The 24,084-nt window shown below is 44.6% G+C and overlaps 1 protein-coding gene across 2 annotated transcripts in view; it reads left to right on the top strand.

Annotated features, from left to right (window-relative positions):
• ASIC2 (acid sensing ion channel subunit 2) overlaps positions 1-24,084 on the top strand; it is a 1,244,893-nt gene that overhangs the window by 828,321 nt on the left and 392,488 nt on the right. For both annotated transcript variants that reach the window (XM_075350302.1, XM_075350301.1), the window contains exon 2: positions 4,663-4,813. In XM_075350302.1, coding sequence (XP_075206417.1) covers positions 4,663-4,813 — 151 coding nt within the window. The remainder of the gene's footprint in view (positions 1-4,662; positions 4,814-24,084) is intronic.

Raw genomic sequence — 24,084 nt, 5'->3', positions numbered from 1 at the left:
AGTTCATTATCAAGGACAGCACTGCCCTACACCCTATTTTACAACTTTGCTCCAGAGTGTCCTTTCATCATAAAATACTCTATTCTTTAAATCCAGTGTTTATGTTACATGTACTTTTTTAAGCAATTGCAATTATTTGTTTTCACATTACACTTTGTATTGTATAACAAAATTAGTAATCTTGTCACACTGGCTATTTTAGACTTGTATTTTCTGCCCTTTCAGGAAGTATTTTCAGTAGTCTCATTATCATAAGAGACAGGATCACAACGACAGATAACTTATCTATATACAGTTGATAACAGATGATCCACAATAAACAATTTGTGATGTCACAACTGACCCTGCGCTTCCTCCCCTCATAATGTCCTTTGCACATGCTCATTAGATGCTTTTGTACAAGTATATTGCTGCTAATATGGATTTCCTGAAAGAACAGGGACTATAAAAGAGCCACATTATGAAAATCGCAAGATTTCTAACTTAGTACAGAATATAAGCAAAAAAATCCTGATATTTTTTAAAAATACATTTGACACAACTGATTTAACTAATAGGTCATTTTATAATCGCACATTCTCTTTAATGGGTTATCACAAGATCTCACCTTCGGTTATAGCTAATCCTAGAAAAAAAAATTTTCACTACCAAAAATGACTCTATTGTCGAATGCACTGAGTAGCTTTTACATTGAGTAGTAAAAATGACTTGGGAACATGATTCAAATCATCAGTACAATACGGTGATACCAAAACTTGTCCAGTGATTTTTTTTTTTCCTGAAACTTGTCTCCATTTTCCAAGACCTGTAATGTGTTCATTTGTCAGTCCATGGAGCTGAGAGCTTATTTATTGTTGGCGAGATATTGCTTTTAATTATAGCATTTTACTATGAATATAACATTTTGATGTTTTCTTATAGCATTTTTTGCAGTATTGCTGCAACCAAAAAAAAATAAATGTTGGTGTTTGTTTATATTTCTGTTTACGGTGTTTACCGATCAGAGTAATTTTTTTATTTTTTGATAGATCAGACTTTTCTAGACTTGGAGATGCCACATATGTGTATTTTTGTATCTTTAATTTTTATTTTTAATGAGAGAAATTGAGTGTGATTTGAAATTTTATTTTTTTTTCATATGTATTAAAAATATTTTTTTACTTTTCACTGCATTTATTAGTCCCCTTATGGGGCTTGAACCTGCGATCGCCTGATCGCTTGTACTACATACAGTAAGAACACTATATAATAATAATAATAATTTTATTCATTTATATAGCGCTATTAATTCCACAGCGCTTTACATACATTTGCAACACTGTCCCCATTGGGGCTCACAATCTAGAGTCCCTATCTGTATGTCTTTGGAGTGTGGGAGGAAACCGGAGTACCCGGAGGAAACCCACGCAAACACGGGGAGAACATACAAACTCCTTGCAGATGGTGTCCTTGGTGGGATTTGAACCCAGGACCCCAGCGCTGCAAGGCTGCAGTGCTAACCACTGAGCCACCGTGCCGCCCAATGGCTGTATATAGTGAAAATCACAGTCTCCTTTGAAGCCTGGCCATTGGCAGGGTTTCAAAGGGGCCCAAAAATGACAGACACAGAAGTCTTCAACAGACACCTGGCTGTCATAGCCATTTAGAGGCACCATGTGAACATGTCACAGGACAGATGATGGGTAGTATGACACACCCCCATGCCAGCCCGGTGTTAATGCTTCTGTCTGAGTTCAGGTAGGTCGTGGCTGTAACATATAGCCTGCTAAGTATGGCGTAAACTCACCCTGTGAACCTGCTCCATACACCAGCTACTGACTTGAGCTGTAAATATAGAGCGGATGTGAGTAAAGAGTTAAAGCAGTTTTATTGTTAATGGCTGCAATATTAGCTGCATATCCATATACTGTAGCTATTTACAGTATATATTTTTCAGTAAACCCAATAGCTACAGTCAATGCAAAAATATTGCTAATCTATATTTAAGCTTGTAGCAAATCGATTCACTATGGCTCGCAGTACTGCAAAGCCTCCAGTTGCCTTGAAAAGACATATGTAAAATTTTGAGGTCTCCTAAAACCTTTTTTAAGCTGTTTACCACAAATACATCCTGAGTAATGTCAGAGTGACCTCACTACAGAAACAGATACCTGGTAGAAACTAACAGGCAAGTTATTAACACATCACACTTACAAAATTCTCATGTTTTTTAAATTGAAAAATGGTCCAAAAATTATCCCTCTTAGTATTTTGTGATCATGCAGACCATTCTGTGCAGAACACTATCTGATGGTGTCTCTGTCAGAGGTAACATCATCCTGCTTTGACTAAGATGAGCAATGTTCCATATATTCTATTACGCCCTTTGTTTCTGTTCCAGAAAAACACTTGCCAGAGGCCAAGGAGGCTAATTGTAATCTGAGTTTGGTAGCCTGGATGGCTGGTGCCAATTGCGGTGTGTGTTGTTGCTGCTGCTAGTGGCTCCCAGGTTCTCAGCCATTGTATGTTTTGTTCTCTTTTGCACTACCCCAACAATTGCAGTTATTTCTTTTATCACGCATTTTGTACAACATTACAATTACATTTTGACAATCTTATAAATTATTCAAAGCTTGTCATAAATAACATAGCAAGAAACTCTTGGTAGGAAGGTACATGTACAAAAAGCAAAGTGTGGTAGCATGCCACTGTGACATGTATGGTTGTCATTGGACTAGTAAACCAGATGTGAAAAAACAGACATGCACAGTTAAATGTCTAACTATTTTTTAACAAAATTCAACCACCTTCCCAAAAGGATATAAAAATAATTGCTAGGTAAGCATATGTCCAAAAAGCCAGCACCTGCAACAGGGCAGTGTTTTGGTTTGGCATGTATACATGTACAAAAACCATTGTTTGTGACACCTACACTTTATGAGGAAGGCAGTTGCACTTCAATTTTTAGATTTTGGGGAAAAAAAATTTGTATATTTAAAAATCAATTATTCTCCTTTCACTAAAAAGATTCCATAGAGCAGGAAAAACTTTGTATAGTCACTTGTGACAAGCAAACACATCATCTCTGATTGACACTGATTTTAGATTTTCTTTCTGTAAAAAAAATATTGTGCTGATATACTGCTGCTTTCTAGTGCATTAAAAATGAAGACAAATGTGTAATTGTAATTTAAATATAACAACAGATAGCAGCTACACCATATTACTGATTAATCACAAGGAGTCTGGCAGTGTTGCTGATACCTCTCCTATCTCTCTCCCTCTATCAATTGAATCTTGGTTTTATTTGCAGACTACTACACTGATTCTTCAGTGGTGTAGTTGTACAACATATCACAGTCAAGAGTGGTCATCCAATGTTTTAGGTCTAGTGATGGGCGAATAGTAACTATTCGAGTTCGGATTATTCGTAACAAATCCCAAAGTACTATTTCGATATTTGTCATGAATAACAAAACTAATGCAAGTCAATGGGGAACCCAAGGATTTTTCAGGGAAATCTTTAAAAAAAATGCTCAGGTTTTGCATTGATTTGCATTATGTTAGTTATTTGTGACAAATATTGGAATAGTACTTTGGGATTCGTTAGAAATAATTCGAACCCGATTAGCTACTATTCACTCATCACTATTTAGGGCTTTCTCTTCACAAAACTGTAGTTCTCAAGTCCTCTTAGTATCTCAAATTACCCTAAATGGCTGCTGCATTCCCTGCATCAGCTTTTATACAGGCTATAATAGTACATCCTGATTGGTTGCACTATACCATGTGATGTGGTATTTGTAAAGCATTATGGGGAAACCTGTGGCCAATGCAGTCTTTGTCAATGTGTAATAGTGATTGGTGATTTGCACAAATTGAATTGCAAATTGTTCGGAATCATTAGGATATGTGAATTTCATAACATTAGACACAAATTGGACTTTAATCCAATTAATTCGGTATTGGTAGTTAAAACAGATCTGTCTTTCTCGAAGGCTGATTATGCCCACAGCAAGATTTTAACTAATGAGAGTCATATGCAGTCTAGTGAAACACTGTGAGTTGTGTAGCTTTCAGTTCACTTCTCTGGATTGCATCTGTCACTCTATATTAGAATTGGAAATTCTGTGTGTAGCCCCAAGCTAAAGAAGTCTGGGGCTATACAGAAACGTCTGTGTGTAGCCCCAGGCTGAAAGAAGTCAGTGGGTATAATCTAACAATATGGTCCTTAGGTCAAAAAAGTTTGTGCCTTCACCTACTACACTTAAACTAACAGCAATCGAAATCTGAGGTTTAGAGATTTGTTTCAACATTTGTGTGGAATTCAGCAACGAGGACGAATATTGCGCAACTTGTTTGTGTCTTCCCAAACATTTACTGTAGATGGTAATTATCATTAACCTTGCAAAGCTATTTGTAGACTAATTGGCTTATTATAAAATATGGCTGGGCAAGAACATTAGACTGTAAGCTCCGTTGGGAGACTTCGGCAATGTGCAACATGTTAGCAATATATTGAATGAGATGAAATCTAGATCAGGCTCACAGTGGGAGAAGTAGAGGGCAGTCTATCATACAGCAGGCTACACGTCTCGGATGCTCAATCTTTTATGAGGGTGATAGATTAAATATTGTTTTTTCATTAATTATTAATACACCTTCTGTGCTTCTTTTTTCTAGGTGTTCACAAGATATGGTAAATGTTACATGTTTAATTCTGGACACGACGGTCGTCCTTTGCTGACCACTGTAAAAGGAGGGACTGGAAATGGTCTAGAAATCATGCTGGACATCCAGCAAGACGACTATCTTCCCATCTGGGGGGAGACAGGTATGTGCCTGCATGTGTAGAACCAAAACACTTCCAAAATGATGTCTTTTATCATGTCATCAATATATATTGGAAATTAGTGGTCATTCTTGATTTTGTACAAGTTTATTCTAGACCGACAAAACTACAAAGCATACCAAAGACAAAGTATCATATTTTTCGTTTTATAAGATGCGCCAGATAATAAGACGCACCCCAAATTTAGAGGAGGAAAATTATTTTTAATTTTAATATGAGGGTCTGTCTTATAATCCTAGTGCATCTTAATCCTATTGCTCACAAGGGGGAAGTGGCAGTGGTGGAGCGGCTCAGGAAGGTCACAGGAGACAGGGTAGACAATGCTGCGAGCTCAGAGAAGGTGGTGTTGCGGCTCAGGAGGGTCAGTGATACTGCGGGCTTGGGATGTAGAGGCAGACACCATTGAATCCTCTGGATATGGCTTACTGGGGCGACAATGGTGGAGCAGGGTCATAGGAGGCAGGGTCACAGTACGTGCTCAGGGGTGTCATGGCGGATGCCATTTATCTGCGGGCAGGCGGGCTTTGGAGGTGTTACAGGATGGGGTGTCTCAGCGGCAGGTGCATTGAGCTGACTGCCTGATCCATTGTATTGCCAGCAGTTGACAAGATGGACTACAAGAAAATGGCTGCGGAGGCGGCGCATGCGCAGATATGACTCCGCGGCTATTTTTTTTGGAATCCATCATGTCAATCTGCGCTCACGCCACCTCCGCTGCTATTTTCTTGAAGTTCATCGCGTCAACCGCAGGCGATTTAATGGAGTCGGCAGTCAGTTCAATGCACCAGCCACCGAGACACCCTGTCCTGTGAGCCTGCCCACCCATCAATGCTGCCCGCTCGCAGATAAATGCCGCCTGCTGCGACACCCTTGAGTCAATCATTGTTGACCGCAAGTTACACTTCTCCAAGTGTGTGAAACCAGAAGTCAAGGATGAATGTGTTCAGTCAAGAAAATCGGAATGTTAGTGAGGGTGCACATTATGTTCTGCTCACTTCTAAGGACGCTGTCTTGGTTGTTCCCCTCACATAGCCTTTCCATTGAGTGATGCAAAAGGAGTCTACAACATGGAACTCTTTAAGGGTTTGACCTTTTTTCTGTCACTGTTTGATAAGCTGGTAGGCAATGCTATAATGTCAGTCAGCATCACCAGAAAAAAAGTTAAATAGGGTCCAAAATTTCATATCTTAGGGGTACTTTGCACGCTGCGACATCGCTAGCCAATGATAGCGATGCCGACCGCGATAGTACCCACCCACGTCGCACATGCGATATCTTGTGATAGCTGCCGTAGCGAACATTATCACTACGGTAGCTTCACACGCACTTACCTGCCCTGCGACGTCGCTCTGGATGGCGACCAGCCTCCTTCCTAAGGGGGCGGGTCGTGCGGCGTCACCGCGACGTCACACGGCAGGCGGCCAATAGAAGCGGAGGGGCGGAGATGAGCGGGACGTAAACATCCCGCCCACCTCCTTCCTTACGCATTGACGGTGGAGGCAGGTAGGAGATGTTCCTCGTTCTTGCGGCTTCACACACAGCGATGTGTGCTGCCGCAGGAACGAGGAACAACATCGTATCTCCTATTGGTGCGACATTATGGAAATGTCCGACACTACACAGATCACCGATTTACGACACTTTTGTGATCGTTTATCGGCGCATCTAGGTTTTACACGTTGCAACGTCGTTACTGGCGCCGGATGTGTGTCACTTTCGATTTGACCCCGACGATATCGCAGTAGCGATGTCGCAACGTGCAAAGTACCCCTTAGACTTTATTTGCTTAATGTATCTCCTTCGCGATGCAGGCTCTCTTTTTATGTGCGTTTTAATTTTTTCCTCTACTTCTTCCCAGAGCCATAACATTTTTATTTTTCTGTCCACATGGACATATGAGGGTTTATTTTTTGAGGACAAGATGTAATTTTGAATGACACCAAACATTTTACAGCAAATAGTACAGTAAGATGGGAAACATTTCCAAATGTGGAGAAATTAGCAAAAAACACAATTCTGTCATGGTTTTTCGGGAATTGTTTTTACTGTGTACATTTGTGGTAAAAGTCACCTCAGTATCATTCTCCTCATCAGTATGATTACGGTGATACCAAACATGTCTAGTTTTTTATTATTTAGTGGTGAAAAAAAATCAAAAGTTTTGAAAAAATTGTTGGGGGGTTGTATCACCATTTTCCACATCTGTAACGCTTTAAAGGAAACCAATCGCCAGGATTCTCGTATATAAGCTAAAGCCAGTGCTATACTGGCACTATCAGGCTGATTCTCTACATACTTGTAGTGGTCAGCTTGGATGTTTAGGTTTTGAAATCCAAAAAAGTAAAGTTTATAAAATTAGCTGTTTGTTGAGTGACAGCAGCTGAGGATCAGATACTATCTGGGGGGTATTCATACTTATCCCCTCCCCCTCTTTGAATTAGCATAAGTATTATACAATCGATTCACTTTGTCTCATGCAGGACCTGTGCGAGGTTATACCTATGTGACCTGGTATCCAGCTTTGTTGGCTGAGGCTCCGACCCTTCTGGTCACATGGGTAGGACCTCACACAGGTCCTGCAAGAGACAAAGTGAATTGATTGTATAATACTTATGCTAATTCGAACGTTTTGATCGCTTGTTACAGCATTTTTTTGTGGTATTTCAGTGAACAAAAACCTTAATTTTTTTTATTTACCATGTTTACCTATCAGGTTAATTATTTTATATTGTGATAGATTGTCCTTTACTTAACTTTTCTGAACCTGGCGATACCACATACTGGTATTGTTTTGCATTTTTTTATTCTTATTTTTAAGGGGGCAAAAAGGAACATTTAAACTGAACATTTATGCCTTTGATTTTTTTTCAGATTTTTTTTTCTTTTTTTACTTTTCACTGTTTTTAATTGTCTCCTTAGGAGACTATAACCTGCGATCATATGATTGCTTATGCTATATATGAAATCACAGTCTCCTCTGAAGCCCAGCCACAGGCAGGATTTCAAAGGAGCACTGCTCTGACAAGCACTGAGATCTTCAGTAGACCCTTTGCTGTCATAGCAACCCATCAACATTCTGCGATCATGTCACAGGTGCACCAATGGGAGCTAAACATGGCGCGCCCCCATGCCAATGCATGTTAAATCCCGCTGTCAGAGTTTGACAGCGAGATTTAACAAGTTAACAATTGTGGGCTAAACTTTACTCCACCCACGATTGTTAGTGGCAGGTCCTGACTGTAACACACAGCAATTACCTGCATGCTCCATACACCCGCGTCCGACATTCAACATACATGTACATTGGATGTTTAAAGGGCGTAAGAGAATGATAGCATTCTGTAGACCACAGGAACTTTTATAATGAGTAGCAGTATGTGATGTGTTTCCTCCCTAAGGTCTCCTTCATATGTACGTGTTTCCGCTACATGTGGCATCCATTTTTTTTCATGGTTACCACCATGAAAAACACATGCAGCACACGGGTGTCAGCCATGTGCTGTATGGTTAAACATTCCAAAATATAGCAGAAGCTTTGTATTTTCATTTTTATTTTATTCAGACAATAAAAATAAGCATGACATACTAATGACACATGGATGACACACGGATAACACACTGATGACACATAGATGACACATGGATGATACACTGATGACACATTGGTGGCACATGGATGACACAATGATGGCACACTGAGAAGACACTGATGACACACTAATGGAAAACACTGATGACACATTGATGGCACACGGATGACACATGGATGACACGATGGTAAACTGATGACACACTGATGGCACATCGATGACACATTGATGGCACATGGATGGCACAATGATGGCATACTGATGAGACACTGATGACACACTGATGGCACACTGATGACACACTGATGGAAAACATTGATGACACACTGATGACATATTGATGACACACGGATGACACACAGATGACACAATGATGGAAAACACTGTTAACACACTAATGACACTCTGATGACACATGTATGACACACTGATGGCACACTGATGGCACACTGGCACACTGATGACACACTGATGACATACGGATGACACACTAATGACACACTGATTACACACTAATGACACACTGATGACACACTAATGACACACTGATGAACTGATGATGTACTGATGACACATTGCTGACTCACTAATGACACATTGCTGACACACTGATGATGTACTGATGGCATACTGATGGCATACTTATGGAAAACACTGATGACACCATTACCATTTTTTCACATACATGCTTTATTCGCACGTGTGAAGGGGGCCTAATGGTGGTCCAACTACTTGAAGTGGTTTTCTAATAGGTGACTCATATTAGTCACCAAAATTGGGACCTGAATCCTGTGTTCACACCAGCTAAGAAGACACATAAGAGAAATGTAAGCAGAATTTGAGCATGCTCCCTGTCACACGATTTATAATCTATGGCACTGATGGTAATTATAGTTCCAGGGTCCTCCATTATGGTGATCGGTGGGGGTCAGAGCTCTACCAGTCTAGCATTTATCATTATCACCTAACCAGTGGCTAGACAATAAATCCCAGTATATCGTTTAGTTGAATTTGTTGCATTTTCAGACATACAAGGTTAAGGCAATTCTCCTGTAGAATATAGTATGAGTAGAAATGATAATAGTTGAAGGCCAGGTTACTGGTTGGTACATATTGTATCATACACAGAATATTGAGCTGTTATTTTGCGTTTCCCTCCAGCTACTAGGTGTGTGGGTAGATGCTGGAACTGCTCAGTGATTCGGAGGTGGAAAGCCGCCTGTAGGACAGCAGTTTACTCATAAACAATTTACAATCGGACCATCGACATTCAGGCTTTATGCTGGCGATATTGTGATTAGTCAGGTCTCCTTTTAATATGTGCAGAGCTGAAACGTTATTTTAAAGGACTTCCTTCTGCTACCGTAGTTTAGCATTGGAAAATGTCAATGCTCACATTCTCAGCAGCTCCCTCTCTAATATAGAAACCCCCCATGGTTGTAAATATCAGGGAACATGCTACATAGAGGTAGATGTTGTGTTTGAGCAATGGAGAACTTTCTATCCTGGCATAACATCAAGGCCTTTCCATCTGTCCTTGGGGTTAAAATATTCGGGACATGCATCATGTCTTTGGAATTGTTGATTCCCACTGGCAGCGGCCTGTACTAGTAATTAAACTGCTCAAAGTTATCTTGCTAATGAGCGTATTGAAGCTGTTGAAGAGAGAATTGTACATAAAACATGGAGAGACAGGGGAATGTCATTTATAATGTTTGCAGGAGAAGGGGAATTGTAGTCAGACACCCATATATCACTCTGCCCAGGACACTGACATACCATGTTTCCCTGAAAATAAGACCTACCCTGAAAATAAGCCATAGTAGGATTTTTTGGGGCTTTTTTGAGTATGCTTAAAATATAAGCCCTAGTCCAAAAATAAGCCCTTGTTGCGAATCCATAAGGAAGAGTTCAAGTAGCTAAAAAAGTTAAAGAATATAGTAGAAATCTTCATAAAATAATTAAAATATCCTCAAAAGAAGCCAACCCCCCCCTCCTCAAAAAATACCCTCACTCACCAAACCTCAAACAATTACAGTTGACAAATGCTGACAGTGGATGGGCTCTCACGCACAGATATGTGTTGCTGCCAGATTCTTTCCCATTCCAGCTGCATTGCACAACAGATCGGGTACCAATATCACTCCGTTCTAGTGATACTGCTTCTAGTCTTCAGAGGCAGCCAATTACTATAGATCGCAGGGGAACCTGACATTGGTACATATTTGTATGGGAGAGCCTATTCACTTGCCAACTCTAATTGTTTGCAGTCTGGTAAGTGCGATTCTTTTAGGGGGTGTCTGCTTTCTTTTGTGGGTAAACTTAGCAGTACATAGAGAATAATACATTTAAGCAGGTAATTTAATCCTTATGGTATGTACCCACCACTATAGGACTGGTTCTGCACCATGAGAGTAGCAGATCAGATATGAAAATGTGCATCTGAACCAGTAATAGGATTAACACAAAATGTTGATGTTCCAGAATGTGATGAAAATTAGATTTGAAAAAATTTAGATTTTTTTTTTGTTCAAGAATAAATGTGAATTATTTTTTATGGGAAAATATAAGACATCCCATGAAAATAAGCCCTAGCATCTTTTCTAGCAAAAAATAATATAAGACTGTATCTTATTTTCTGGGAAACACAGTAGTATTCACGGCTCTGTCCCCATAGAGCTCATATACTCTATTATCACCCCAGACAGCATGATAAAAGGTGATGATGGTCCAACTTGAACTACTATTGTGCCTTCCAACTCAATGTTGGCGTTAAGTTCCAAATTTATGCCGATTCTCTGTCGTTTTTTTCTATTAGACTAGACATTGAGGGGCATCTTGTTCAGACTGGTGTAACCCTCATCTGGTACATTAGTTTCTACATGTGCCCCATTGTTTATGAACATTCTTTTTTTTTATGTAAGCATATGGATAGAATACTTTACACTTGGTTTAAACTTGGCTGAAGCCACCAACAATGGAAGAAGGATAAAGGGAGTCAGAATATAAATGGCTGTAAGATATCCTGAACCTATTGATTATGGCAATCAGATGATACTCTATAGGGCAGCCGAACAACAGTACAGAAGAGCAGCTATATGGATTTTAGACACATTAGCAACTTAAAAGGGTTGTCTGAGATCAAGGATCCCTAGATAGCTGTTGGCCGAACCATTGTTCAGACAACATCTATCTCTAATAATTCCCCCATACACAGGATTGTTTGGTTTTGACGAATGTTCCTGTGTTCTCTCAATGTCATGACAATGCAGACTAATCTGCCACTAAATCATTTCCAAGGGGAACAAAAGGAGCGACCATTGGAATTTTAACATACCAAACCCTCTACCACTTGTCGGAAGGTTTGGCCGATTTTAGCTTAATGAATGGCGACTCTTATATGTTGACGTCCTGTTTACATCCAGCCTTTGCCGGAGATGATATCAGTTGATCATGAGGATGCCACCAATCTGATATTAATGACCTATCTAATGCATATCTAATGCATGAGTCCTGGATAACACCATTTTTTTTTGTTTGTTTTTAAATCAAATAAATTTTATTAGGCACAATATAGTCATAACAGATCATGGCATCACCAGAAAGCAATATATATCAAGGTTCACAATATTCTTTATATAACTAAAAACAGCCCATTCCTTTTACCCCTTCCCCATATCCCTTTAACTAAGCCCCCAGGTGAGAAAAATTTGCAATACAAGTCATATCAAATACAAGATCATAAAAGCAAACAATTAAAGAGTACATCACTGGCAAGATCATCAGAAACTACAGAAGGACTTCGAATCCATTCACCCCATTGTTTACCAATTTAGCGTCTCTTTTGATATATATTCTTTTCTCCATAAAAAATTATATTATTTAGGCTTGCAATTATAATGGCCAACCAGTGTCTATCAACTGTTTTTCTCGTCTGATACAGAATTTTCGATTTTGCAGTTGTGCAGGAGCAGGACCTACCTCCTCTCTTACTACTCCTAAGATAACTAATTTTGGGCTCAAGCGTATATCTAGATTGAATACTCGCTCTATCAAGTTACCTACCTTTTCCCAGAGATTAGCTAAATAGAAGTGTAGCACCCATGGGACAAGGGGTTGTAGTACTCGTCTCTGGGCCGGTGTTGTCGGGTAAGGGGGATGTCACAGGTGGCCCTTGCCTGGTTTCATGGCCCTGAGGTGTACAATAAAAGGGAGATGGAGGATGGTGGGGAGATGATGAGGATGTTAGTAGATGTCTCGTGACGCAACCTGCGGTACGCAGCCAGGGATTAGCCGCCGCTGCGGTCACAGTCCTCTGGGGCAGATGGTGTCGCAGCCAAGGTAGTTCAGCTTCCTCGCAGGTGAAGCTAGGCCCCAGGGAGGATGATGGTGGTAGTAGTGGCCGTTGGGGCCAAAGTGCGGGGTGCCGGCGCCGGCAATGAAGGACGGACACGGCAGTTGCGGTTCCAGGTCTTTACTCACTGTCATTTGGTTACTCTGTCGTGATGGGCTCCATCCGATCCCTGATAAGTTAGAGGTAGCCACCAATTTTTGAAAGTGTCCTTTCCCAAGGGATGTCCCTCTAGAAGTGTGGAAACCGGGCTGAGCTTTCCGCTCCAAGCCTCAGGCTCCGTGAAGAAAAAGGAGAAAGAAAGCAGTGTCGTGCTGCCAGAACTGAAGTCCTGACTTGACTGAAGTTTGTGTAAGAGTTGCTCCTACTTCTACCCCGAGTGGTGCCCGCCCTCTAGGTATTTACCGGGAAAGTTGCATGCATCGTGGTGGTCACCCCCCAGCCTACTCTGGTTCCCTGAAAAATGCCCACAGGAAAATTGCCCACAGGAAAAATGCCCACAGGAAAATTGCCCACAGGAAAAATGCCCACAGGAAAATTGCCCACATGGAAAATTGCCCACATGGAAAATTGCCCACACGGAAAATTGCCCACATGGAAAATTGCCCACATGGAAAATTGCCCACACGGAAAATTGCCCACACTGAAAATTGCCCACACTGAAAATTGCCCACACTGAATATTGCCCACATGGAAAATTGCCCACACAGAAAATCGCCAATTGCAGCATCACAAAGTTTCAGATCTATGATATTTGAGGTGCAAGGTGAGGATGTTCACATTATAGGTCATCAACTTATGATTTAAAATGCTGAAGATCTGTGGTTTGTAGCAGTCTGTCATTATCAGCAATAGATAGATACAGTCTGCTCTAATCTCACTGATTCTGCTCCTTCCACCAGCCCAAAACAGCAGCACATGCAGAACCAGCAGCAGTGTGATCAAGAGGAGCAATCACTACTATCTGTACTCACAAAAGTATCACTGTATTATCTGTTGAGTTACATGTGACTGCAGGTCACATCTAATACATTATCATCTCAGGGGAGCCCACCAAAAGCAGGGTGCTGCTGGCAGAGATAGGGTACTTTCACACTTGCGTTCATCGCAATCCGCCACTATGGAAAATAGCGCAGTCCGTTAACGGACTGCGCTATTCTCCATAGACTTATATTGACAACGCACTGTGACGCAGTGTCTACATTTCATCCGCTGGCCGACACTGAGTCGTGATTTTGACTGAGCACCGGGAGGAGGGAACGCAGCATGTAGCGTTTTTGGTGTCGTTAAAACAACTCACCTTGGCGGATTCCGTTGGAATCCGCCAAAGTGTCTAATGATCGTCTATGGTGGCGGATTCCGCCGCTATGCGCTAAGCAGCGGAATCCGCTGATGGATTCCATCACATTCTACTGAGCATATGTACCGCCCCGGCGCTTGGCCGGCTGCCGAGACGCTCGGATCCTTGCTCATCGGTGGGTGGCTCAAGCTCCACCCGGACCCGGGGGTCGCGTCATTCTGAAGGGATGCTGACGCTATGTGAGGGGTGGTGTTCGGTGGGGAGGTCCACGGCCGAGGCCGCGGTTGTTTTTGGGGGTTAAGTTCGTGTCGCCACCCACGGGTTGTGGTGAATGGAGGGACACCACCGCTGCCGTTGACTAGGCTCCCGGGGATGGTGTTGCGCAGCTTGGTGTTGACCCCTCCGTGGCTAGGGGGTGATGGTCCCGGGGGACCAAGGGTGCTGAGGAGGGGGGATGCGTGCTGGCTTGTTGGTGCGATGCGGTGCGCGGCCCGAGGGAACTGTTGTACTCACTATTACAGACACACTGGAGTCTCTGGTAAACCAAACAAGATGGTGGACGATGCCCGCAGGCGGCTGCGCTTCTCCCCTTTTTTCAGGTTGGTGGTTTCCGCCTTTCTCCTGCACCTCACTTTTAGTAGAATGGTGACTCCTATGCCTGAGCAACAGTAGTCCGCTCCCCAGATTTGTGTGTGCCAGTAGAGCCCGTTTGCCCACAGACGCTGGCCCGTGGGATCTCGATGCCTGGGCGGTGGCTTTCTATCCCTCTGGTTGGGCTGTTGTCTTCAGTCGGGTCTTGGGTGGGAAAGGACCTAAAGTCCAGACCCCAATCAGTGAATTCAACTCGGTCCAGTGACTTCTGGGCCTCATACTGGGTCTGAGTACCCCTCCTGGTGCTCTGGTTTCCAATCGGTTCCCCGGTTTGTTACCGGCGGGCCACTACCCGCTCCCGGTTCCTTACGGTTCCACCGGCTGTAATCCCTGCTCCTGTAGGCGGCCACCACCGTCTGCCCCCTGGCCACAGGGTATCCGGGCTCCAACCCAGATCCCTGACAGAAGTGCACACTTTGCTATCACTCTCCTCCACTCCTGTCACTGAACTCTCTGTTTTTCCCGCCTCAGGCTCTCCGAACTCCTCGGTGGGTGTGGCTAACCACCTGGCTCCACCCCCCGGGTGTGAACATCAAGTTCTGAGAGGGGTGACTCAGGGTTTTAAGGTTGGCTGCTGGTACCTTTTTAGGGGAAGGTGTTTGTGCAAGGGCCTACCTGTGACTACCTGGCTAATCCAGGGTGTCACACATGCTCAGCATGTTCAGCAGAACGATCTAAATTATTTAAAATCACTCCTGCTCTCTCTATCGCTCTCTGTCGGTCAGTCTCTCCCTCTCACCCCCTCTCTCATACTCACCAATCATGGGCGCGGCGCTGCACAGCTGTCACCATGCTCTGGTGGCTTCTCCTCTTTTGAAAATGTCAGCCACTCATTATTCCATCTCATGCTTCCCCCGCCCACCGGTGCCTATGATTGGTTGCAGTCAGATGCGCCCCCACGCTGAGTGACAGCTGTCTCACTGCAACCAATCACAGCCGCTGGTGGGCGGGTCTATATCATGCAGTACAATAATTAAATAAATAATTTTAAAAAAACGGCATGCGGTCCCCCCCAATTTTGATACCAGCCAAGGTAAAGCCACACGGCTGAAGGCTGGTATTCTCAGGATGGGGAGCCTCACGTTATGGGGAGCCCCCCAGCCTAAAAATATCAGCCAGCAGCCGCTCGAATTTGCCGCATCCATTAGATGCGACAGTCCCGGGACTCTACCCGGCTCATCCCAAATTGCCCTGGTGCGGTGGCAATCGGGGTAATTAGGAGTTAATTGCAGCCCATAGCTGCCACTAAGTCCTAGGTTAATCATGGCAGGCGTCTATGAGAAACCCCCCATGATTAACCTGTAAGTGAAAGTAAATATACACATACACCCAAAAAAATCCTTTATTTGAAATAAAAGACAAAAATACACCCTTTTTCACCACTTTATTAAAATCCCCAAATACCCCTCCAGATCCGACGTGATCCACAGAGGTCCCATGACGGTTTCAGCTCTGCTACATGAAGCTGACAGGAGCGGCCACAGACCATTACCGCTCTCTGTCAGCTCCACACAGCAACTGAAGTGAATCGCGCTGTCAGCGGGGATGTCACTGAGGTAGTGCTGGTGTGTGCATTAATGATGGGGGCAGTAGTACCTGCGTGTGTGCGATGATGATGGGGGCGGTAGTGCCGGGGTGTGCGGCGGTGATGATGGGGGTGGTAGTGCCGGGGTGTTTGCAGTGATGATGGGTGCGTTAGTGCCTGCGTGTGTGCGGTGATGATGGGGGCGGTAGTGCCAGGGTGGGGGCGGTGATGATGAGTGCAGTAGTTCCGGGGTGTGTGCGGTGATGATGGGGCGGTAGTGCCTGCGTGTGTGTGGTGATGATGGGGGCGGTAGTGCTGTGGTGTGTGCGGTGATGATGGGGCGGTAGTGCTGTGGTGTGTGCGGTGATGATGGGGGCGGTAGTGCCGCTGTGTGCGGTGATGATGGGGGCGGTAGTGACGGTGTGTGCTGTGATGATAGGGACGGTAGTGCCTGTGTGTGGGCGGTGATGATGGGGGCGGTAGTGCCTGCGTGTGTGTGATGATGATGGGGGCGGTAGTGCCTGTGTGTGTGCGGTGATGATGGGGACTCTCTCTCGGCTAAAGAAAACTAACGCAATGTGTTATTTCACAGGAATCTGTTGCCTTTATTATCACACTATTTACAACGCATCCGTCACATGCGTCACACAACGCATTGTGACGGATGCCAAACAACGCAATTGTGAAAGTAGCCATAGCTGGTCCTGAAAGCCCCAAAGGCACAGCAGAGAGGTGAGACTCTGTCGCTTGTACCACCTTGTGTTCGTGCTGGGAATGTGTGATATGTTTTTCCATGTGAAATCTGGACCTGCCCCCCCCCCCCCACTCACACATGTTCTCTTGAATTGTTCTAACTTCTATCAAGACTTATGAACTGCCTCCCCTCCCCCTTCATTATGTAGTAATGTCCTCCGTCCTGGTATATATGCCCATCATCCTGGTGAATATGTCCTCATCCTGGTGTATATGACCCAATGCTGGTATATAAGGCCCTCATCCTGGTATGTATGGTCCACGTTGTCTCCATCCTGCTATATATGTTCCCATCCTGAGTTACATGGTCCCCAATCCTAGTGGGCATTCATGTCTGTTGGCAATTTTCTGTGGACATTTTTCACATATCATGTGAACATCCTTACCTTGCACCTCAAATATAGATCTGAAACTTTCTGATGCTGCAATTGGCAATTTTCTGTGTGGGCAATTTTCCATGTGGGCAATTTTCCGTGTGGGCAATTTTCCGTGTGGGCAACTTTCTATGTGGGCAATTTTCCATGTGGGCAATTTTCCATGTGGGCAATTTTCCATGTGGGCAATTTTCCGTGTGGGCAATTTTCCGTGTGGGCAATTTCCCATGTGGGCAATTTTCCTGTGGGCCTTTTTCCTATGGGCAATATTCATTTGGGCATTTTTCCTGTGGGCAATTTTCCTGTGGGCATTTTTCTGGTCACCGTCGTCAGGCAGGGTCAAACCAGGAATAGCAGAACAGGGACAGAATCGGCAGACAAGGACGTAATCAAAAAACGTAGCAGAGGTCAAATCCGACTCGGGCAGCGAGGTACAAAAACAGCAGGCAGGAGAGGTAGTCAGAAAACACGCAGAAGTCAGCACACAGGAATCACAAAACAGAATAGGGCGGACCAGGAGCCAGGAAATCAGAACTATCTCTGGCAGAGGTCAGCAGACAGGAGGGGAACTAAGAAGGGTGTGGTGTCTTCCCATTGGCTGTAGCTGAACGCTAGCAACTTCAGCTGGAAGACACACGCCACCCACAGTCAGCCAGTGGTACTGCAGATCCCAAGATAACACAGCCCAGTGGATGATCGGAGCCTGCGCCCACCGGTGCTGCTGGCATAGACTCCTCTCCCAATACTAGCACCATCCACGGCAGGAACACGGCGTCGCCTGGCGATCAGAGCAGAAGTCGCTGGAGCAGACTCCGGTGGCGATGTAACAGCTCAGTGCTGCAATACATGTCAGCTGGATGTGGTTCACATCAAGCTGAACCAAGTGCTGAGGTCCAGGAGGGGCCCTTTGAAGCCCTGGGCCCGGTTGCAGTGGCAACCCCTGCGACCTCGATCGTTACTCCCCTGGACAGAACGGCTTTTCCTCTCTCTTGGTCACCCAGACTACCCCCGGTTGAACAGCTCCAAATGGACGAATGCTGCCTTGGCACCTCTTCATTAAAGCACCACTCCAATGGTTTCTTTTTTTCCAGCACTGGAGTGTAATGTAAGCCCCCTGCCACCTGTCATATACTCACCTTTTGCGGCTTAACCTTTTACTTACGCCATAGCTCATACCTGATTGCTGTGGCGGATAAATAACCAATGACCCTCATGCATTAAGTTTTAGGTCTTTCTAGTTTTGGTAGGAACATGCTGATATAACAGCTACCATATAGTTTTTTCTTCATTAATTAAGATTCCAGTGATCACTGTGTGTAAATCAATCCCAAAGACAGAAGTCATTGGCAGTGCACACACTTTATCTTCATCTTAAAAGTATTTATTTGGCCACATAAAATAAGATCTGTATTAAATGATAAGCGTTTTAATGTTTTATTGAGCCCCTACCACTCACATTTTGGGAGATCTTGGTTTCCCAGACGTCTGACTATCCTTGGATGAACAGCTAATTACTGCAATGAACCACTCATCATACATTACCGCTATGGATTGGTTGCTTCAGTCATGTCGGTCCAGTGGGAGCTGTGGCCAGTAATCCGTCTAGGAACTATGGATATTGTGGTTGTGGGGAAGGTTGACAAATTTTTGTTTATTTTATCCCATTCTTGGAAGAATTTAATAATTTAAGGTCAAAGAGTCATCCTCTTTAAGGGGTTGTTGGGGAATACACCTTTTAGATCCAACCTTCTTTCCAACAGCTCTGTTTCATCAGGTAGTCTGGAATGGCTTTGAATGAACAGGTATGTGTGGCGCACCTGAGGCTCTGGTCGCCATAGGGTACTGCACCTCAGTTAAGATGTGGTATCTATATCAGGTACGGGGGTTTAACCATCATTGTCAGCACATTTCATCTCACATACAGTCAGGTGCTTCTGTGACGCCCTGGACCCCAGGGGTCACATGTAACAACACCCACCACACCACACACACACCCCCATCCCTTGTGAGGACACACTCGTCACCCGAAAGGGAGACCTGATGCCTCTCTCAGGGCCAGTAGGGCACACCAGGTGGGCGGAGTCAGGCGGAAAGGCACGCCCACCGAGGAGACTACTGTCCTGAGGTAGGAAATACAAACGGGCAGTTAGTGAGTGAGTAGTCAGTCAGGGAGTGAGGAGTTTGGAGGGTGACAGGAGGAGGAAGGAGAGAAGCTGTCAGGGAGCCGGGTTGGAGCCTGGGATCTCCGAAACGTCAGGCAGGCAGACGGTGGTGGCCGCCTGCAGGAGTACCGGTATAGCTACCGGCGGAACCGTAGGGACCGGGTCAGGGTTGGAGCCTGCCGGACCTGAACCGGGGAGTCAACAGCTAATCGGAGCACCAGTAACCGGGTACTCAGACCCCGTCCTAGCTTAGAAGCCACTGAGTTTAGGCAAATTTACTGATTGCAGTCTGGACCTCATGGGTTCATCCTCACCCAAAGTCCTGAAAGAAGGCAACAGCCCACTGATACCGGGTGAGAGCCACCACGAAGGGCCAAGCATCCGACAGGCCAGTGCCAGCGGGCAACCGAGGGCTCTTCCGGCAGCTAAACGCCGGGGAGCGGGCTACCACTGCCCAGGCAGGGGAGCCAAAAATCAAAACAAGAGGTGCAAGGGAAAGGGGCTACTATCAGCCTCACAAAGGACACAAGCAGCCGGCTTCGGGACCCGATCATACCCGAACTTTGGTTTACCAGTGACTCTGAGTGTGAATTAATAGTGAGTACACCAGTGCCATCCGGGCACGACATCACACCGCAGCACGGCGCCTTGCACCCCGACATCATCACCCCTCACACCGGGCCCCGGGACACACCGCCCCTACCCGCGGAGGTGCTAACATCCAGGCTACGCCCTCAACATCGATCCAGGGAGCCCCCTTCACTCCCGCCGCAGCGGTGGTGCATCCCGTCACCACGACCCGTGGGTGGCGTCACGACCCGTCCAACTACAATGCGGCCCCTGGCTGCGAACCTCGGCCCACACCACCACCCCACTGCCTCCCCTTAACAGAGCGATGTGGCCCCCGGGCCGGAGGCGCTCGAGCCACCGACAACCTGAGCCCGGATCTCGAGCGGCTCAGCCCAGCAAGGGAGCAGCCGAGCCCTCTCAGGGCGGTACACTTCCCACTGGGGAGCTGACTTGGGGCAGATGGGGGGTGGCCATATAGAGACATGGGACTTTCCAGTTGCTAGGGCAACCTCCAGGGACGGGCACCACTGGGGATAGAGTTGGCACAACACACTCATACACTCAGATGAGTCGGGACCATAGTTCTGACAAGAGACTTCTGGAACTCTTTGATCTTCACTAGGCCCGGTGCTTGGAGTGGGAGCTCCGCCCGGGTACCTACCTTCCACGGGGAACACCCTAAGGAAAGGACACTCTCTTTCTTCTCCTCAAACACTGGTGGTGGCCCCTCACTTGCTTGGGATTGATCAGAGCTCATCACAGCGGTGACAGGTACTACTGGACTGGCAACTGAAGTTGTGAGTTCAAGACACCTTGAACCCGCAGAGACTATGTCGGCTTATCCTTACCGGCGGCATCGCCTAGCGCTTTGGTGCCAACTGCCATATCCTCTCCCTTCACAATCCACCCGAAACCCACTCCGCCTCTGGGGAGAGACACCATCCCGGCTGCCATAACACCTGCCCCGGCGAGGAATTCTGCAGCGGCGACTACTCCCTGGCCGCATACCACAGGTGACGTCATGACAAACTTTCCCAAACACCCCGCTTTCCCCTTCATTTACTGCATGCCACAGGGCAACAGAACCGGGCAAGGCCACCCGTGATATCGCCTGACCCGACTCACATCGGCCCGGCAACGAGTAGGTCAAACACCTGCCCCGTGGGGTGTTGCATATGCTTTCACATATCCGTGTCTCTGGAACGTGTCGTCCGCTTTCACCCATACTGGAGATATGGACTCACGTAGACCCTTAAGAATCAATGGGCTTGGTCACACATCCATGTTTTCACACAGACCGTGTGTCCATGTGGAGCACACGCGTGTCAATGTGCGCCACACAGCGACATGTCCGTTTTCCGCAGACAGCACGGGTGTCACACGGACTGCACACTGATGTGATCCAGGTGACATCAGTGTTACACGTTTGGGAGAAAACATAGGTGACATAAAAATATAGAATTTTTGTACTTACCTGTCTCCAGCACTGCTGTCTTTGCCTCTGCTGTTACTTCAAAGCCAGAATATGGCAAGAAATACTCAACAAACTAAAGAGCAATGACAGCCCACCATTATTTTAAGACAAGAAGGTGAGTCAATACACAAAATTGCTAGAACCTTGAAAAATATATCTTTGTACCATGTTAGCTAGTAGATAGAAGATTCTTAACAATTGAGTGTCCTCAGTGGTTGATGCCTTTTAATAGCTTACTGAACAGATTGTAACAACATACTATAACATAAAACCTGAAGAGTCACATACAGTGCATCTAAATAAATTAGAATATCATCAAAAAGTTAATTTATTTCAGTAATTCAATACAAAAATGTAAACATATATTATATAGAGTCATTACACACAGAGAGATCTATGTCAAGTGTTTATTTCTGTTATTGTTGATGATTATGGCTTACAGCCAATGAAAACCCAAAAGTCATTGTCTCAAAATTAGAATATTATACCAGACTGACTGAAAAAATTATTTTAAACTCAGAAATGTTGGCGCCTAATGAAAAGTCTGTACAGTAAATGCACTCAATACTTGTTTGGGGCTCCTTTTACATGAATAACTGCATCAATGCGGCGTGGCATGGAGGCGATCAACCTGTGGCACTGCTGTGGTGTTATGGAAGCCCAGGTTGCTTTGACAGCAGCTTTCAGCTCATCTGCATTGTTGGGTCTGATGGTTCTCATCTTCCTTTTGACAATAGCCCATAGATTCTCTATGGGTTTTACGTCAGGCGAGTTTGCAGGCCAATCAAGCACAGTGATACTGTGGCTATTAAACCAGGTATTGGTACTTTTGGCAGTGTGGATAGGTGCAAATCCTGCTGGAAAATGAAATTTCAATCTCCAAAAAGCTTGTTGGCAGAGGGAAGCATGAAGTGCTCTAAAATTTCCTGGTAGACGGCTGTATTGACTCTTATAAAACACAATGGAACAACACCAGTAGATGACATGGCTCCCCAAACCATCACTGATTGTGGAAACTTCACACTAGAAATCAAGCAGCTTGGATTGTGGTCTCTCCACTCCACACTCCACACTTCCTCCAGACTCTGGGATCTTGATTTCCAAATGAAATGCAAAATTTACTTTCATCTGAAAACAACACCTTGGACCACTGAGAAACAGTCCAGTTCTTTTTCTCCTTGGCTCAGGTAAGGCGTTTCTGGCGTTGTCTACTGGTCATGAGTGGCTTGACACAAGGAATGCGACAGTTGTAGCCCATGTCCTGGATACGTCTGTGTGTTGTGGATCTTGAAGCACTGACACCAGCAACAGTCCACTCCTTGTGAATCTCCCCAATTTTTTTAATGTCCTTTGCTTAACAATCCTTTCAAGGCTGTGGATATCCTGGGTGCTTGTGCACCTTTTTCTAACACACTTTTTCCTTCCACTCAACTTTCCATTAATATGCTTGGATACAGCACTCTGTGAACAGCCAGCTTCTTTAGCAATGACCTTTTGTGACTTACCCTCCTTGTGAAGTGTGTCAGTGACTGTCTTCTGGACATCTGTCAAGTCAGCAGTCTTCCTCATGATTGTGTAGCCTAATGAACCAGACTAAGGGGCCATTTTAAACACTTAGGAAGCCTTTGCAGGTGTTTTGTGGTAGTCATTCTAATTTTTTTTGAGATAATAACTTTTGGGTTTTCATTGGCTGTAAGCCATAATCATTAACATTAACAGAAATAAACACTTGAAATAGATCACTCTGTTTGTAATGACTATATAATATATGTGTTTCACTTTTTTGTATTGAATAATTTAAATAAATTAACTTTTTGAAATTTTAATTTATTGAGAAGCACTTTTATTTGAGTGCACCAATATTTACTGCCACAACTATTTCTCTCCTTCCCAAAATTAATAGTTCTGCTTCACATCACTTGTTTCATTACTGCACTATTCCTATGTCCTGTTGTGTATAAATAATGTGACTCTTCAGGTTTTATGATATACTATGCCTGATGAAGAGAATTAAGTAGTCTCGAAAGCTTTCTACTTGTTATCATCTTTTCAGTTTTAGCCATTAAAAAGACATCAACCACTGAAGACTCCCAAATTTTAATATTTTTTTAGAACCTTGAAAGCATCTTCAAGTGCAATCATGACAACTATCAATCACTATTATGAAACTGGCTCTCATGAGGACCGCCCAAGGAAACACAGCCTAAGAATTAACTCTGCTGCAGAAAATAAGATCATCAGTTACCAAGCCTTAGAAACCACAAATTGAAAGAACGTCAGATACCAGACTCCATAAATGATGCACAGACATCATGTAGCAGATACATCTCAACAGCAACTGTACAGAGAGAGGAGACAGTGGGAGGCAGGCCGTTATGATCAAATTGATGCAAAGAAGCCACTAATAGAAGAGACGTGTTTGGACCAAGCAACACAAGAACTGGACATTGGATCGTCGTAAATCTATACTGTCGTCTGATGAGTCAAATTTTAAGAGTTGTAC

The sequence above is a fragment of the Anomaloglossus baeobatrachus genome, chromosome 5 (assembly GCF_048569485.1).
Source record: "Anomaloglossus baeobatrachus isolate aAnoBae1 chromosome 5, aAnoBae1.hap1, whole genome shotgun sequence".
In the NCBI taxonomy this organism is placed as follows: Eukaryota; Metazoa; Chordata; class Amphibia; order Anura; family Aromobatidae; genus Anomaloglossus; species Anomaloglossus baeobatrachus.
Note: the sequence above shows the minus strand (reverse complement) of the source record. Positions and strands in the feature narration are given on the sequence as shown.